At 39.2% G+C, this 16,851-nt stretch overlaps 1 protein-coding gene across 1 annotated transcript in view; it reads left to right on the top strand.

The window, feature by feature from the left end:
- Window positions 1-16,851, top strand: part of LOC103145106 (dedicator of cytokinesis protein 3-like) — a 44,961-nt gene that overhangs the window by 12,353 nt on the left and 15,757 nt on the right. Inside the window, exons 4-14 of the mRNA XM_007562383.2 lie at window positions 2,014-2,069; window positions 4,964-5,060; window positions 7,371-7,519; window positions 8,394-8,478; window positions 9,752-9,793; window positions 11,657-11,811; window positions 11,991-12,072; window positions 12,709-12,769; window positions 12,856-13,003; window positions 14,007-14,095; window positions 15,108-15,233. Of these exons, the coding sequence (XP_007562445.2) occupies window positions 2,014-2,069; window positions 4,964-5,060; window positions 7,371-7,519; window positions 8,394-8,478; window positions 9,752-9,793; window positions 11,657-11,811; window positions 11,991-12,072; window positions 12,709-12,769; window positions 12,856-13,003; window positions 14,007-14,095; window positions 15,108-15,233 (1,090 nt within the window). The remainder of the gene's footprint in view (window positions 1-2,013; window positions 2,070-4,963; window positions 5,061-7,370; window positions 7,520-8,393; window positions 8,479-9,751; window positions 9,794-11,656; window positions 11,812-11,990; window positions 12,073-12,708; window positions 12,770-12,855; window positions 13,004-14,006; window positions 14,096-15,107; window positions 15,234-16,851) is intronic.

Genomic DNA, 16,851 nt, shown 5'->3' with positions numbered 1-16,851 from the left:
ACTAGATTTTGCAAATAATAATGAAATGTTTAATCATTTCTAATTATAAAGGCTCGGTTTCTCTGCTTAGGCTGGTGCTCCTATGACACGATCCCAGATTAAGTGGAAGATAATGATTGGATTGATGGAAATATTGCTCATTTACACTTATTGTGTTTAGATTGTCAGCAGCAGCAATAGTCGTTGGACCAATGATTTTGTGGAAAGCATTTATTTCTTAAAGTAGGGTTTTGTTTTTCTTGTCTGCTACATAAAATTTGAGCTCAAGTGTCGAATTTTCTAAAAAAAAATGCAGACATTATAGTTCTGCAATAAAAGATAATTTATTTAGAAATAGTTTTTTCTGCACTTTCAAGGGGGTTGCAAGTAAATGTCGGAGACTTTGTATCATAAAAAATATTAATAATCCTCACTTTACTTAGTAGAATGTATTTTCCTTCTGTGACACTGTGATGTAGGGACTTGAAGCACAGAAATAAATCTGTCTTTGCCACAGAGACCTTGTGACCAGACAAATTACACTGTAAAAAAATGTCTCTGCATTTCCCGCAGCTGTGGTTGCCAGAATTTTACTGTACGAATATGGTAAAATTTTGTCATATTTATGCGGTAAAATTCTAGCAACCACAACTGTATTTTACTGAAAATTGGAGAGAATTTTTTTTTTTTTTTACAGTGCAAAGAACGTAGCTTTCATTTGACAAAAATAGAAGTTTCCTAAACCACACTTCAAAAGTTGCATTTACAAAACCATAATTTTAATCACCAGCCTTTGATGTTATATTTCAATGCAAATAGCAAATTTCTTTTTCATATTGGGGTAGATTAAGAGAAAAAAAAAAAAAAAGCTTACTTTAGGAAGAATAAAAAAAAACAGACATTTTAGCATATTTTTCTGGTGCTAACATGAGCTGTCGTGGGGGGGAAATACTTACCTCTGAAACTTGAAATTGTACCACAGAATTGGTTTGATAGGGGAGGAAAAAAAAAGAACAAGAATGAGCATCTTTTCCTTAGTGACTGTTGCAATCCAGATGTAACAATACCTCTTGCATTGTCATGTCTTTGATCAAGCAAAAATAATGTTTGAAGACAAAGGAGCCCACATTCAATTCTTGTAGTTCTCTTATTGTGTATATAATAGTTTGACAGAGGCAGAGCAGTTTGGTACTTTAATGTTCAATATGAAGATATTGATAAAGAGTTTAATGTGAAACCCAAATAGCAGAGTTTTTTTTTTTTTAATCCATCGAAGGGCTGTATACATTTTTTTCTGTCTGTACATACTTGGTTTGAGTCTAAAGTATTAGAGGCTGAGCTGTTCTATTATGTGCTGGACTGTTTTAAAGACAGCATAAAAACTGTCAGGTCCTGGTAAATGTAGGTGTTAGCAGCCACATGCTGTCCTTCTTTACTCCCATCAGCTATTTACAGTTCTCACCAACACCCCTCCATTTTGTTATGTAGTCTGCCCACATCCATTCGCCTGTGCAGTTTCACTGTGCTGAGAGAATTTTTCCTCCTTTTTCTTTTTGTTCTCGCTTTGGCCAATTCTTCACATCTGGCAGATTAGAATACAAAAAAATAAAGGCATGAACTTCAGCGTCTGCAGCTGGGAACACTCAATCTCTGAGGCCTTTCCCCTGCTAAGCTGAACCACAATAGGAATCCTGCAGGCCGCTGTGCCTCCTGTTTCTGCGATTTGTAAAAGCAGTTTGAGCTTTTCATGTTGTTTCCTTTTGTGCAGAAAATGTAAACAGGCAAGAGAAAATGTCAAAATATGAAAAAAAGAAAAGAAAGAGCTGGAAATCTGAACTCTTCGTGTATGTTTTGGGTCATTAGCTAAAATGAAAAAAAAAAAAAAATCCATTATTATTTCTTTTTACCAGTGCAGCACAAAGCACATTAAGCTGCGACTCTAACATAATAAATGACTATTTTGGTTTTATAAAGCAGGGGCATTAATATAGGCCTGTCACTCTATAACAGCTCTGCTCTTTTATCCATCCACAGGGTATTTTTCCTGTCAGCTATGTCCACTTAAAGAAATCTACAGTGACAAATAGAGGGTAAGTCGCTTCATTCATATAAATCTTTAGAAGAGGGCATGCAAACGACAATCCTCTTGGTTTTTGTTTTGTTTTCCCTTTTTGGTCAAAACTGCTTGTTAAAAGTTATCGAGCTTTTTCCTGCTAACCAAAAAAAAGAAAGGTCAGACTTCCAGGTTTTCAGATTCTCAATGTATCATGTGACTAAATCTACACAATAAAATATGTCTCAAAATATTAATCTGAAAAGCACAAAAGTGCAGTTTTGGACAGAGGATGAAAATTGAACTCCAACATCAAGAAGAACCGGACCAGCTTCTGATAGTGAGTGTGGATGGATCATGTTTCCGGTTTGTTTTGCTTCTAAAGACACATGGGGCATTTTATGGGTTCCACCAATCAGAGTTAAGCAAAAAGTAAATATAATGTGTTGTACGTCAAACTGAGATTAGTAATCCACTTTAATCATAGGGAACCATATCTTTGTTATCTATTCTTGAGTATCATTATGAGGAAAGTCACTGGTTTGCAGATAATTTTAGTCATTTAACACTTCAGAGACCAAATGCAGTTCATTTTATTTGAATAGCACCATTGTCAATTGGACTCAATTGTCACACATACAATCGATTCCAGTTGAACAGAACAGCAGCTTGCAGTTCCACCAGTGTCAGCTCATTGATGTTGACATCACTATGGGCAGAAATTATTTGGCCACAGTTGCACTGATCAGAGTACGAACAGGAACAAAAAATTAGCAGGCCTTTTCACTCTTTGACTTAATTTGACATCACTCAACAGTCTGAGGCTGGCTGTTCTCTGGGACATTTGATTTTGTAGAAGTTTCACGTCACCTTGAAGGAGTATCCACACGCTTTGTTCAAGGGGTAAGAACACTTTACAAGGCACTGTAACTTTGTCCTCTAATTGTGCTGCAAGAAAGGAAGGCTTCTCACTCAAACAAGTAAAAGTGCAGACTTTCAGATACACATTATTATACTTCCTCGCTGCGGGAGCAGTTCTTTGGGAAATCTGCTCTTTGGGAAATTTGCTTCACTGTTTAATGAAGTTAATGAGGTGACACACCTACTGCATCTGCGTAGTTTTCCCAAAGCATCCCTGCCAAAGACAATCAGCCACCCACACTGTGTTACAGATGGAGATGCTCGCCTGGTACTATAAACTTTATGCAGTGCTACATTTAATTCTCTGCAGCACACTCAAGAGCTTTGCGAGCAAAGTGCAAAGCACCACAAGAGATCTGACCTTTACTGATGTGTTTCCTGTTACCAAATTACTCATACTTTCTAGAAAATAAATGAATCAAACATTTGGAGAGGCCTCCTCTTTGTCACATAATCGTATCAGAAAAGTGATGCAAGCTATGGACGAATAATGCTAAATGTTTGCTGTGGTCAGTATAACATTCTGAGCGACCACATAATGAATGTGGAAACACGGAAGGAATATCTGTTTTTTTTTTTTTTAATTTAGCGCATTGTTAAATATTCTGTCTATAACCAGACTAATTCATATTTCTGTCTAGAAATATAATAATGTTTTGCTGCATTTGTGTTGGAATACTGGGTTTCATTGGTTGATAGGTTACACAGAAAAGCCTGTTTTAGTTTTCTTGCGACCAGAGTTGGAGCCCTGGTTCAGAAAGAAGAGCAGCTAGTGCTGTAATAAAAATGATTTAGGGATCTCTCGCCTTCTTAATCTGCATGTTAACATTTCAGGCAATGGTGAACTCCACAATTTCATGATCTCTGTGTGTGCATATGTTAGAAATTATACCATAAATTTGGAGGTTGAGACGTAAATCACGTAAATCGGCAATTTATGCAGGGTCAAGTTTAGATTTTTTTCTCTTTTAACAATAAACACCTTCATTTAGGAACTGCATTTTGTGTACTTATGTTGTCTTTTAGGTACATTTGAAATGGTGTGAAAATGTGATGTCACCTTTTGACATCACTCCATGTTTTAGCTTAATGACTGGACTGTAGCTCTGGCTGTATGTTTAGCATAATTGTCCTTAAGGAAGGTAAACATTTTAATATGGCAGATTAATATGGCAGTTGGTCAAACCCTACGAGGCATTAGCAGTGCTTCGGTAGATAGCTTATACAACAATGTAACCACTGGAGAGTAATCAGTGTTGATTAAAAAAAAAATGTTTAAGCAAGATTGTGCCCATTTATTACAATAACACATCTTTAAGTCAAATTGTCTCAGAAGTACCTGAATGTAGCACAGATAGCTGTGAGGAAAATCTCTTTTCCTCTAAGTTGCATTTTATGTCATGTTTGGATGCTACAGGTAGAAAATCTGTCATCAGCTCATTTCTTTCCTGTGCCAGAGATGTTTGTTGATGTTGTTTGAGGTTCGTAATTCAGTTAAGTGGAGAGCGAGCTATATACCTTAGAGCTGAGAATCCGCCCTGTATTGTTATCACTTCATAAGGTTGTACTTTAGAGTGTTTCCCACATAAACAAACGTACTGAAGTTTGTACTGTGGCAACAGTGGAGAAGCTTATGGACTATAACTTGGAGGTTACTGTATCTCGACACACACGCACACACACACCAAAGGGCAATTCACAGTCTAAAACATTCATGGTTTTAGACTGTGGGAGGCAGCCGAAATCCTTGGAGAAAATCTACTTGGGGAGAACATGCAAACTCCATGCAGAAAGATCCCAGGGTCTCGGTCCTGGGGATTTGAACCCAGGACATTCTTGCTGCAAAGCAACATTTCTACCAGCTGCTCCACTGTGCAGCCCTATTTCTTCACCAATTATTACCATTTATGTCTATGTTATTGGAACACTTGGAGTCATAACACGCAACATGTGAAAAGCAATGTGTAATTTAAACATATATTTTTTTCTTCTTCTCCATTTTCACTCCAGGCTGTGTGAGACAGTGGTGCCTCTGGAGGATCCCATCATCACAGAGACCACCTCAACGCTGCAGGAATGGGGCATTCTGTGGAAGCAGCTCTATGTGGTCAGTAGCTATGTGTTACAGCACATTTTGCAAAAGAAAGCACATAAAACAATAACAGCGAGTACGGTTTTAACTCTACTCAGATATCCAAGGGAGCTAAAACATCAAGGGCAAGGAAACTGCATAAATTGTTGTGTAATTTGCATTTCTAGGCAGGATAGGGGGTTCTGATGGAGGCGTTTTGCTTTACCTAAACTGCAGAACTAGGTATTTACATAAAATATTACAGTGGAAGTCCCTTAAGTTTCTGTCTCACAGCATATTGATCTGACCAATGGGCTGAACTTTCTTTACAATAAATATTTGAAAACTATGTATCTATATTTACAACATGGGACTAGAGCTCGTGTTTGGGCAGATAAAGGCCGCCGTGTCCTATTTCATGGTGCGTCTTTCCGGCATTGATTGATCCTGGGCTGCTTCATGCAGCTACTGCATCCTCTTAAGATCCACTGACTCTAGTCAGGCTTTACTTGTTTGGGGGAAAAAGTGATTACTGGGAAACCAAAGCATCTTTAATCCCACTAAGTGTCGAGGGGGCAGGCAGACGTGGTTGGTGGGGTTTAGAGATTGGAGCTGAGTGGCTACGTTGCAGAGCTGGCTCTGAGTTTTTACATAACCTTTCACTGAGGACTGCTCATGCTCTGAGCAGCTAAGCAGCCGGAGGCATTGGTGTGATGATGTAACTTCCACTGAAGCTTGACTAATGTGAAGCCTTGATTTAACTGTGCTCGTTTTGTGCCCACCCCCTGAGTGGAATGGGCCGTGTTGCTATCCATAATAATAGGATGTTGCACTGGGTAGATGTTTGTAGGTTTCACCTCACTGTTGCCTATTAGGTTTGATGGTGTTACTTCAGGGAGCAATGACCTAAGCATAACTGTGTATTTCTTACAATGTGCGTAATTAGCCCTACAGAAGCGAGGCCCCAAAGGACTCATCAACCCTGACAATTTTCTTTGTTTTCACCAGCCAGCAGCCTATGAGAACATGCGGTGTTTATCCTCATTAAACTTACATGGCCATTGTGGAGCACTTAATCTTTGCATTTATGTAAACAAACCTGGGTGCTAATGTGGCTTGACGTACCATTAGGGAAAGCAGAACATAGAGAAATTAAAAGTGTTGTCCTTGGTTTATGAGAAATGATGATGAAATTATGTTGAGGTCAGAGCAGACATGTAAGGGAAGTTTGTTCTGCTTAATTAGTTCATTAACAAAACCTGTGGGCTCAAAACACAGTTATACGACTTATAGGACTTACATATGCTGGCAGACGAGTGGATCAGAGCATCTTAAACGAGGCTTTATTGTCTTGATTGTGGACACAGACCTACTTAGATGCAGACATGTTGCCAGTATCAGCTTCATTCATACATGCAAAACAGGACTCTTCCCATCTACTTAGAAGCTATCACCTATAAGCTAAACAACAGAGACCTAACTATGGATATACAGTGTCTTTAAATATGGCACCCTATGGAACAAAAAAACTTTAAATACTTGACAAAAGTTTGATTTTGTGTTTGTTGAGTACTTTTGGTGTCGGTTTGCACATGTGAATTAATATTCAGCAGCATTAAATGTTTGCTGCTGCAAAATATCTGTCTCATCTGAACAAAACATATGATTACAGTATAAATCCCACTTTCAGCAAACTCAACAGGTTGCAGTTTGTGATATTTTGACAAAAGGTAATTTATTTCTAGCATGCCTTCCCAATTGCTGAAAAACTATCTGATGTGACTCAAACAATTTAGCAAATGACTGTGGGCTACGTTCTTCCAAAGCGACGTGAAAAGGATGCCATTTGCGCAGGTTATCTTGGTCTAACGCATTGTTTGACGGTCTAGAGCACATGTTTCAAAATCAAGGTTCAGGGTCCACATCCAGCCCGCCATCCAGTTTTTCTGTGGCCTTTAGTCTCAAGAGAGCCACATAAATAGAAATTTCAAGATTATAGTTTAGTGCTTAAATACTATCCAAATTACATCAATATTAAAAGATGTTCAATTTTAAAATGTACTCATCAGATGCAGAGTAGTCTATTAATATTTTAACAATTTGCTTTTAACAATACATTCTGTCCTTTGAGGACATTCGTGATCTTGACATGGCCCAAAAACAAAATTAATTTGGCACCTCTGGTCGAAAGCATTTGAGTGGCCAAAAAGTAAAAACGTCTTTGGGTGAATTTATATTATATAGTGATCCTGCTGCTGTTACATAATTATAGTTTTCCTGCTACCATTCTTTAGCTTAGTTAACCTGTTTATGTCTTAACCGAGCCGTCTTCGGCTTCTTTAATAGAAACACAAGGTGGATCTGTTTCATAAACTGCGCCATGTGATGAACGAGCTCATCGACCTGCGTCGGCAGCTCATCCAGGGCCACCTCGCTCAGGACCAGACTCGTGAGATCAAGAGGCACATCACCGTACGGCTGGACTGGGGAAACGAGTGAGTAATAATTTGACAACTGTGTTTAATCAAGTGAGTGTGGCAAATTGACGGCATCCTCGACTGTAAACATTTGTTCCTAATTGTTGGCTCCAGAAGAATCAGTTTTTATATTTTGGCAGCAGGGTGATGTACAGCGCAGGATGTGGGTGTGCGGCGGTACCTCACTGATGGAATTTCATGGTCATTTAGAAGATCAGTGACTCTGAAGCTGCTTATAGTCAATGCAAATCCGCCTGCAGGAACTTTACAGTCATCTTCTTCAAACTCCAGCTGAGCTTTCTCAGGGATCTGTAAGAGAGAAAAAAAAAAAAGATATGAGGGATTCAGCTCAGGAGCATTAGTTTGAATAAGATTGTACATTAATACACTCTTTTGTCCAACTGAAGTGCCTGAAAGAGCAGAAAAAGTCACAGAGTCTGTGATGTGTCATACTTTGCTTGTAGCATCGCTAAAGTATGCAATGAGCAGGGATCAGAGACTAGTTCTGATCTGATTTTATGGTTAAAAAAGGGTAATGTCTACATAGATATTATTTAAGCCTTTGAAGCTACAGGATCTTGCCTACTTTAGGAAATTCATTATGCTGTATAAACGTAGACTGTATATGAATGTTAATGCACCAATAAATTTACATACTGTTCCAGGTTTATTTCCATGAAGTCTTAAGTTGTTCACTTCACCAGACACTACAGCACACTTCTTGGATGTTAGTCTAGCTTTTACTGTAAAAGAGGGACTAACACACAATTAGCCTGGTGGTCACAATGTCATGCCCGATCAGTGAACATGTCTAACACCTGTAATGTGCTTTCTCTCTCTCTCTCTCTCTGTCTCTCTCTTTGTTTTATTCCCATTGATTATTTTCTATCAGGCACCTCGGCCTCGACCTCGTTCCCAGAAAAGAGTTTGAAATGGTGGATCCGGATCAGATCAGCGTGTCGGAGTTATACAAACTGGTAAAAAAAAATTACTGCTCATCTTTCACATGTTTCAAATACATGTCCGCTTCTTGGACTGTGAAATGGTGATAAAGTGTCCCTGCAGCTTGCATTAAGTGTATTTATAGCAATGACTAAGTGACTAGCACACTATGAGCTCTTGTACCTACAGTGTACCTTTGTGCTATTGCACCACTGGGATTTTCAGACAGGAAAGTGTTGTTGGATGTCTAGGGATGTGTGAATGTACTGATTATCAAACCATCCATAAGAAGATGACTCAAAAACAAAACAAAACAAAAAAAAAACAGTGAGTGAGAGAGCACGATTTTGCCTTCGGAGCCATCTCATGTTCTGTCAGCTTGTGCCTTTATTGCATGCATGTGATTCTCGCAAGTTTGATGGTTTGCTGTGAATGCAAACATAATGCAAAGTGACAGCCCCTAGTGGAGCTATAGGAAAGCCCACACATAAACATTTTTAAACATAAATTACATATTTTCCAAGCCAAAAGCCACTTGAGAGACACGCTTCTATAAATAAATAATGGCTCCAATGTAGTTTAGTTGTAGTGATGTGGGACTTCCAAACCTATACACAACCAGGGAGAGAGAGAGAGAGAGAAGACTTACTGAAGCAGATCCAATTTTAGAAACATTACAGCACAGATGTTATGAAATCTAATGTAATTCTGCTAGAGACTGTTATCTAGGAGGGAGATCCTTTCTGGTCAGTAGCTGCAGCTCCATATGCTGGTGAAAACATTGTCCAACTGCCCTGCAGCCTCCCATTATCCCATTGCCATGTTTCTCAGCTTTACACGCAGAATGTTTGTGCACTAAATGCTCTGTGCAGAAACAACAGTGTAGCTGCTCGTTGCCAGAAAGCCTCCTGACTCTGGTGATGAAAGTGAGCTTGTCTTTGGCAGGGCACAAGGCCTTGGCACCTCTTCGGATATGGGTGTTCTCTCAGGCTGCCGAGCAGAGAGCGCTTCGCCTGTGAGTGTATGTGTGGGGGCGATGCCGGCTTTGTCCTATTCCCCTGCCCACATGCTCACGTTTTGCCTCGTGTGGGCTTCTCTTTGCTCTGCAGGAACACTAGTGTAGCCGTTGTGCAGCATACGTAGGTGAAATCTTGTCAGATTTGAAGAATCGAGAGAGGCATCATCAGGCCCTTATAGTGCTTCTGAGGCTGCTGTAATGTAAATAAGTTCAGGGCTGTGTGGGATGTGTAAAAACTGAATAGAGGGATCTAACACTTCTTTCCTTTGAAATGTACTTTTTTTTTTTAGCATGTATCCAGCAGACACTGTGGTCAGCAAAGCACAAACCAGGTACAGTTGTTTTTAACGCTCTTTATTTATCAAATTGTCACACTTTTTATCCTCTTCATCTCTTCTCAACTCCCATTTTAAATCTGTTTTCCGAAAGAATATGTAACAAAAGAATATCCATATCACTTCTAGACTTCAGTTTTGGTTTTCCTGCAGCATGTTACTGGTGGCCTCTGAGTTACTCAGACCAAAGGGTGAGGGGCATTGATTCCCACTGGGATCACATATGCCCCAGTTCATGCCCCCAACTGAGAATACTTTGTCCACTAAATTTTTCTGGTGTGTGAGCATTCTGTGGCAATATGCAGCTTTGTGATCTCAGTTTTCTGTTTTTGCTACATGTTTTGTGTATGCAAGTCAAACGTGGTGCAATATTTTAAGCTGTTAGGTGTTTTTTCTTAAATCTACCTTATACTGTGAAACGAAAGTAAAATTAAGAAAGCTTTATCGTTTATGATTGTTGTCGTTTGTAAAAATCAAAGTAATACAGAAAACAAAACTGGAGATGCACCAGTCAGCCTTGTCCATCAATTTTCAACTTTAATAGGTTTAAATTTTCTTTTAAAGTTATGTATACATGGAAAAAGATGTTTCATTTTAATTATTAAATGTAACAAACACTGATGATAAAAAGTAAAATTAGATGCTCCAGGTTCTTTAGTTCATTAGCATTTTGCAAAATGCTAATTAAAATGCCCCAAAGAATAAGCCGTTTCTTGATAAATAAAAATATATATATAGTTCTTTATAATCAGATAGCATCCCTAAAGTTAAAGTTGCACCAATTAGTGCTTTCCGGAAATAATTTCCAATTTTCTTTTAGGTCTGACCAGTAAATTCTGATTTTTGTCCATTTGATTTTCTTTCTTGTGCTTGAATAGGAAGCATCACCTTCTTACATATTTTACACTGCAGCAAATACAATTTGAACCCCAGCAAAGTCAAGGTACCACAGCTTTTTTGGGGATTTTTTAAAAACCCTGTGGTGCAAGTATCACAGCTATGTTACATGACATACATCACACATAATGTGCCAGTACAGAATCGATGCAAGAACTCACCCCAGGATGTCAAAAGCTCAGAGCAGCTCAATTTGATGAACTCTGACCTATTTTCTGATTTGCACTTGGAGGCAATCATGTGCGTAGGACTTTAAATCTTCACGTCTATATCTTTCCAGTCTGGAAAATGGAAAGATTATGATGTCATTACATACAGTATGTAATTTCATACTGTATGTATGAATCTCAATGCGTAAAAACTTAACAAAAACAGTTAGCTTAACAAAAGCAATGCATTCTTCAAAAACAGAGCAGGGCTTATTGTTGCACAAAATGTTCTTTTTTCCATATTTAGACCCATATCTGTTGTTTTGTGTTCTTTAAGAAGGACAAACTAACTTGTAAAATGAAAAAAAGAAACTGCCTGGTTATCACCACTTATTCATCAAAGCATGTTTTTCTAACCTTCAAATGGTTTTTACTGATCTCAAATCAAAGCGAACCAAAGAACAAGGAGTTTGATGATGCATGTACAAACCATATGAGGTTGAATTTTTCCGTTCTTATGCATTTATTTAGCAGTAAAAAGAGACTGATTGTTCCATCAGGAATAGCTGCTCAAGGGAAAACTTTCTGACTGATTGGTGCATTGCTGCTCAAAGAAGTCCTTAATCAGAGCGTATCATGTTTCCATGAGTAGCTGCTTAATTAAATGGCTAATTTGGGCAAAACTCACTGTACAGTATGGCAGAAAAGAAAATACACATGTATTTATTTATTTCATCATATAAAAAGGACAAATGTTTGACTGTCTTTGGCATAAACTTGACTTGTTAGCGGTCACTTTCCTCTTAATTACCAGGGTGACAGCATGAGGCAGCGCCATGGCGATGGTTGTCGCATCCCTGTGTCACACCACCTCTTCATCAATCTGAAGAGCTTCACCTACAACAGCATCAGTGAAGACGCAGATGTCTTCTTCTCTCTATATGACTCTCGTGAAGCCAAACAAATCAGGTACACATACCAATCCCAATGCTAATAGAGCAGCCTCCATTGGCCCCACAGTACATACTGTATGTGTGCATAAGCTGACAGACACAGTTAGACACACACGCTGTCTCAGTCCAGCAGATTGACTTAGGCACTTTGTGGCTGACAGACTCTCTGAAACTGTGAATTGGCTTCTCTTGCAGTGAGAAGTTCATGGTGAAACTGAATAAAAATGGAGGACCAAAGAATCCAGAGAAAGTTGATCGCCTTTGTGCACTCTTTACGGTGAGAAACTTTCTATTTTGACATTTGATGCCTTGTGAAAATGTTCCCAGACCTTGAAAATGATCGTATTTTGTCATGATATATTTACACGCCATATATATATATATTTTTTTTACATTCAAAAGGTGGCTGAGGAGATAAGTGAACCTGTGTATTTAGGGCCTCCAGACCAGTAGAGGGCCTCAGAGCTCTTAATTTTTTAGACAATATTGTATCTCAGAATTTTGAGCTAAAGTTAGCAAGAATGAGCAAATTTTGACTTTAAATTAACGTTAACTTGTACAGCATGTTGAAAACATGGTTCACTGGGTATGACTACAACATTAAATGAGTAAATGGGAAATAACCCAATCCTTACAATACATTTTCAACTTTTACCGTCGAAACACATCGCTAAACAGGCTATATAGGGAATTCATTGTTGGCCTACTTGTTAAATCTATAGATAATATTTGCAGGTGGGTCCTCCAAATCAAATTATGTTGAGGATTCTGCCCTGTCAACATTTGGCCGGCTTCTGCATTAGTCTCATAAAATGTATTGAAGTTTGATTTTGTAATGTGATAAAATGTGAGGAATATTTTACCATTTCTTATTCTAATAATCCAATATATTATATTATTTTTTCTTCCATAGGACCTAAGCAGTAAAGACTTGAAGAGAGACCTGTACATTGTTGCACATGTAATAAGAACTGGTAAACACAAAGAACAAACTCACTTTCTGGAGGATTAAGATCTTGTTGTATTCCTCTCAGGCACTGTCTCCTTGTTTTGTTTCCAGGTCGTATGCTGCTGAATGACTCAAAGAAAGGCCCGCCACACGTCCAGTATAGACGACCTTATGGATGTGCCGTGCTTGCCATGAGCGATGTTTTCCACACCATTACAGACCTCAAAGAGGAGAAGGACTTTGTACTCAAAGTTTACACGTGAGTATGCCGCTGAAGCTACTTGTCTGCTTTTATTTTTCTCTGATATCCCTGATGAAAATGTTGTTCCTCTCAAGTTTGCTTGGCTCACTTTGCAGTTTGGCTGTGTGTCCTTTCGGAAATAAAAGTTATAAACTCTCTGCAGTAATTAATGCATAAGTGTGGATTTTGTTTTGTACGTGTGTGAAAGCCTGTTTCTTCAGTGTTGGTGCTGGTGTGTTTTGACCGGAATGATAATGAAGTGTCCTTTGGAAAATCAATAGCTCCTCGCCCTGGGTTGGATATAGGGCACCTGGCATGTTGTGAATCTGGCTTCTGCTGTTAGGCTTCGCCACAGATAGCTGTTCCTTTCCACCGGCCAAGAAAGTGGAGGAGGGAGATGGAGAGGAAGAGGCAAAGAGATGGAGCGGGATGACAGAAAGATAATTGAGCAAAGTTAGAGGACAAAGCAACATAACACCAAGCTCAGCATATTTTCTCATCAGTCAACAGCTTAAATGTCACCTTGTTGCCTCCTCTGTGGGTCAGAGGTCATTCACGCACTTATTCCATTTAGTTGCATTAGGACAACACCACGGCACCGCGTGAAAGAAAGATTTCTTGAACAGAGAGCTTATGTCTTTATTGGATTTCTCTGGCAACGTGAAGAGCTCCTCCTTTTAAAAAAGTAAGCAGTGATTCAGTGCTGCTGCCTCCAAACTGTCGGCTCCTATAAGGCTCCAGTCTGTGCATTTCCTCGTGCCTTTCCCAGGGGCCTTTGGGCCCTCAGTAATGAAAAAGGCTGGTAGAGAGCTGGCTGTCAGGTTTGCTTAGTGAGCTGTGCATTTGGGCTAATGTGCTGCTTGATAGCAACTCCCCCTGCTGCTACCTTTTCTCCAGGAGGAAGTCTGCTCTGGGACGCATGCTGTTCATGTGGTCCCCGTGCACACAGTCCTAAAACCTCCATCTGGATTTAGAAGCGGGTGAGCTGTAAACAGCCCTGTCCGACTCTCTTTCTCCCCAGCTGCAACAACGAAAATGAGTGGTACCAGGTCCACGAGAACATCATCCGCAAGTCCAACACCAAGTACTCAGCTCCCAGCACCAATTATGGTAAACGTGTTTTCTGATCACAAACCTTCTAGGTTATTGTTAGGAAACATTTCTTGACTCGTCAGTTATGTACTGTGCACATTTTTCCACCGATAGGTTTAGTCTGAGATTATCACACTGTAAAAATACAGAAGAGATTAATATTGATTTAAATGTATTTATAGAGAACAAACTGAATCTGTACATTTGGGAAACTGTAAACCTTTTATTTTATTACAACCACCCTGACAACTACTAATGCAGCAGTTACTTAGAAAAACAGCTGTCCAACTAGTTTGGATATTTGCTGACATAGCAGATAGTTGATTAACAACCAAGTATCAACATTTAAAAACATAAAATCATAGAGTTTATGCTGTAGATGGACACAGTTGAGCTTTTTGAAGCCAGTGAAAGAGTTTGTTGACCCTGTGCTTTTTCTAATTACCAGCAGGGGGTTATAATACTGGTAGCAAAAAGAAGTCAGAGCACATCTGCTGCATTGGCATACCTTTAAATCACAAACCAGCTTGATATTACAAATAGTTGTGCCTATGTTTATTCTTTACATTACCATTTGTAAATTTTCTTTATAGGTGTAATTAATTTTCCCATTTAGAGTGAAAGTGGTAATTAAAGATTTGGTTTCCTTCTCTTTGACAAGTCGTTGCCATGTGTGCGTCGTGAAGACTATCTGGGATCAGTTGCAAATATTCAATGATTTCAAATTTTAATTAATATTTATATTTAAATTCTTTCTAAGAATATGGCAACAATTGATAATAACTTAACATTTTCCCCTCTCTTTGTTCGGGCTCTGATCGCATCTCTATGGCCATTTCTTCTCTATCCTGACAACATCCTGACTGTTGTCCTTTAAAAATCCCACCTCTTTCTTCTTTTCTGTTCTTGTTTAATCTTCCTCAATTTTTTTTACTTTCTTATCTTTATTTGTCCTCTTTCCTCAACCCTCCCATTCACCCTCCCACATCCACATGTGGCCACTAAAACCCCCCGCTGCCACTTTCTGCAGGCCTCATCATTTCCCTGCAGCTGCTGCGAGGTGAGCTGGAGCAGATCAGACGGGAGAACCAGGCTGTGTTCAACAGGGCGTTGGCGCTCACACGCAAACTGGGTTTCCCAGATATCATCTTGCCAGGTAAAGAGGCAAAGAGCAGCAGGGGGTAGGGGGTGCAGACAGGAGGGGGAGCCCAAAGGCCAGATGGCTCAGAGGAAAGGAAGGAGGGGAAGGTCACAGATGCTGGTAAACAGGAAGCACTTGAATGTCGAAGTGGATAGAGCAGGAGAGATGTAAGACAGAATTGGAGAAAACAGCAGGAAACAGAGGTCTGCAGAGAGGAACGTATAATTGGAAACAGTAACTTGTGTTGTTTGGTTTAGATTTATGGAGATTTTTTTCCAACAATGCATGAGATTAAAAGCTATAGCTCAGCTGCTAAGCTTATTTACAGAGCTGTGAAAAAGTATTTGATCCCTAAACCCAAAGATTGGTTGGTGTAACGACTGCCTTCAGGTCTTTACAATAAATCTTTCATCAGGCCCAGACCACCATACAACCACCACTATGTTAGACTGTAGATATGATATTGTGGGCTCTTTCTCTTGCTGTCTCCCATACTGTATCATCTCTCTTACTCTATCAGCTTCCTCCAGTGATGTTCTTTTTCTGAAGTGCTGTGCCAGATGTAACATTTTTAAAATGTTACACTTTCCTTGTTTTGTCCGTCGACATAATGGTATTTCCAAAGTCTTAAAAGGTCATCACAATATTTTTTTGGTAAATATTAGACAGAGACAAAGTCAAGGTTTTGACCTCTCTTATGGAGGCCATTTTTGTACAGTCTCCTCCTTGTTGTTGAGTCACGAACACTGACCTTAAATAATTGGAGCAGCTGCAGCCTCCAGTGCTTCAGATGTTCTTGGTTCTTTTGTGATATCCTGGATCAGTTGTCAATGCACTAATGTTGGTAGGTCAAACACTCCTGGGAAGGCTCTCCTCTTTTCTATGATTTCTCTTATTAGAATAATAGCCTTTTGTATCTTACAGCCTTCATAGCTTTGTGATCCTTTCCAGACTGATGGATTTTCATGACATTGTCATCTTTTCTTGACGTTCTTTAGACTGGGGCATGATGTCCTGTTGTTTTTAGATATTTTAGCCTACTTCATGTTGTCAGACAGGTTCTGTTTAGGTGAATAGTCATGCCTGAGTGTGGCTTGTGAAACTGGAGCTAGCTTAAATAAATGTGGTTTATCACAGTTAATTGATGAGGTAACATGGGTAAACTAACACTAATGTTTTGCAGATTTGCAGATTTACTCAGGTTATAAAATTATTTTGGTCTTCCAAAACATGTGTGACCAATAAATAGACAAAGGAAATCTGTAAAGAGGCACAAAGGGGACCAGTCCTCAAGCTCAAAGACAGTGAGGCTTGAGTTTATCTCGGAGTACAGCATTCGTTCACGATGTGGTTCTTTGTTTGTACTGACCATCTACAATTCGTTCCTCTCCTCTCCACTCCTGCTTCTCTCTGCTTCACTTGAAATACCTCCCCAATATCTCTCCTTGTGAGTCATCTGTCCCAAAGGAAATGGCTTTGATATAAATAACAATAATCAGATTTTATAAATAACAGCAATATCTTTCACCAGTGTTGCCTCTGATGTTTGTCTCAATAAACACTGACCTTACAAAAAGGTGCTGAGGCAGTCATGAGGCCGCGCGTGCTTCAACTCAGCAGGGTCATCTTGAAT

Source organism: Poecilia formosa, unplaced genomic scaffold (assembly GCF_000485575.1).
Source record: "Poecilia formosa unplaced genomic scaffold, Poecilia_formosa-5.1.2 Scaffold135, whole genome shotgun sequence".
NCBI classification, from domain to species: Eukaryota; Metazoa; Chordata; class Actinopteri; order Cyprinodontiformes; family Poeciliidae; genus Poecilia; species Poecilia formosa.
This window is presented reverse-complemented; position numbering and strand designations above follow the sequence as displayed.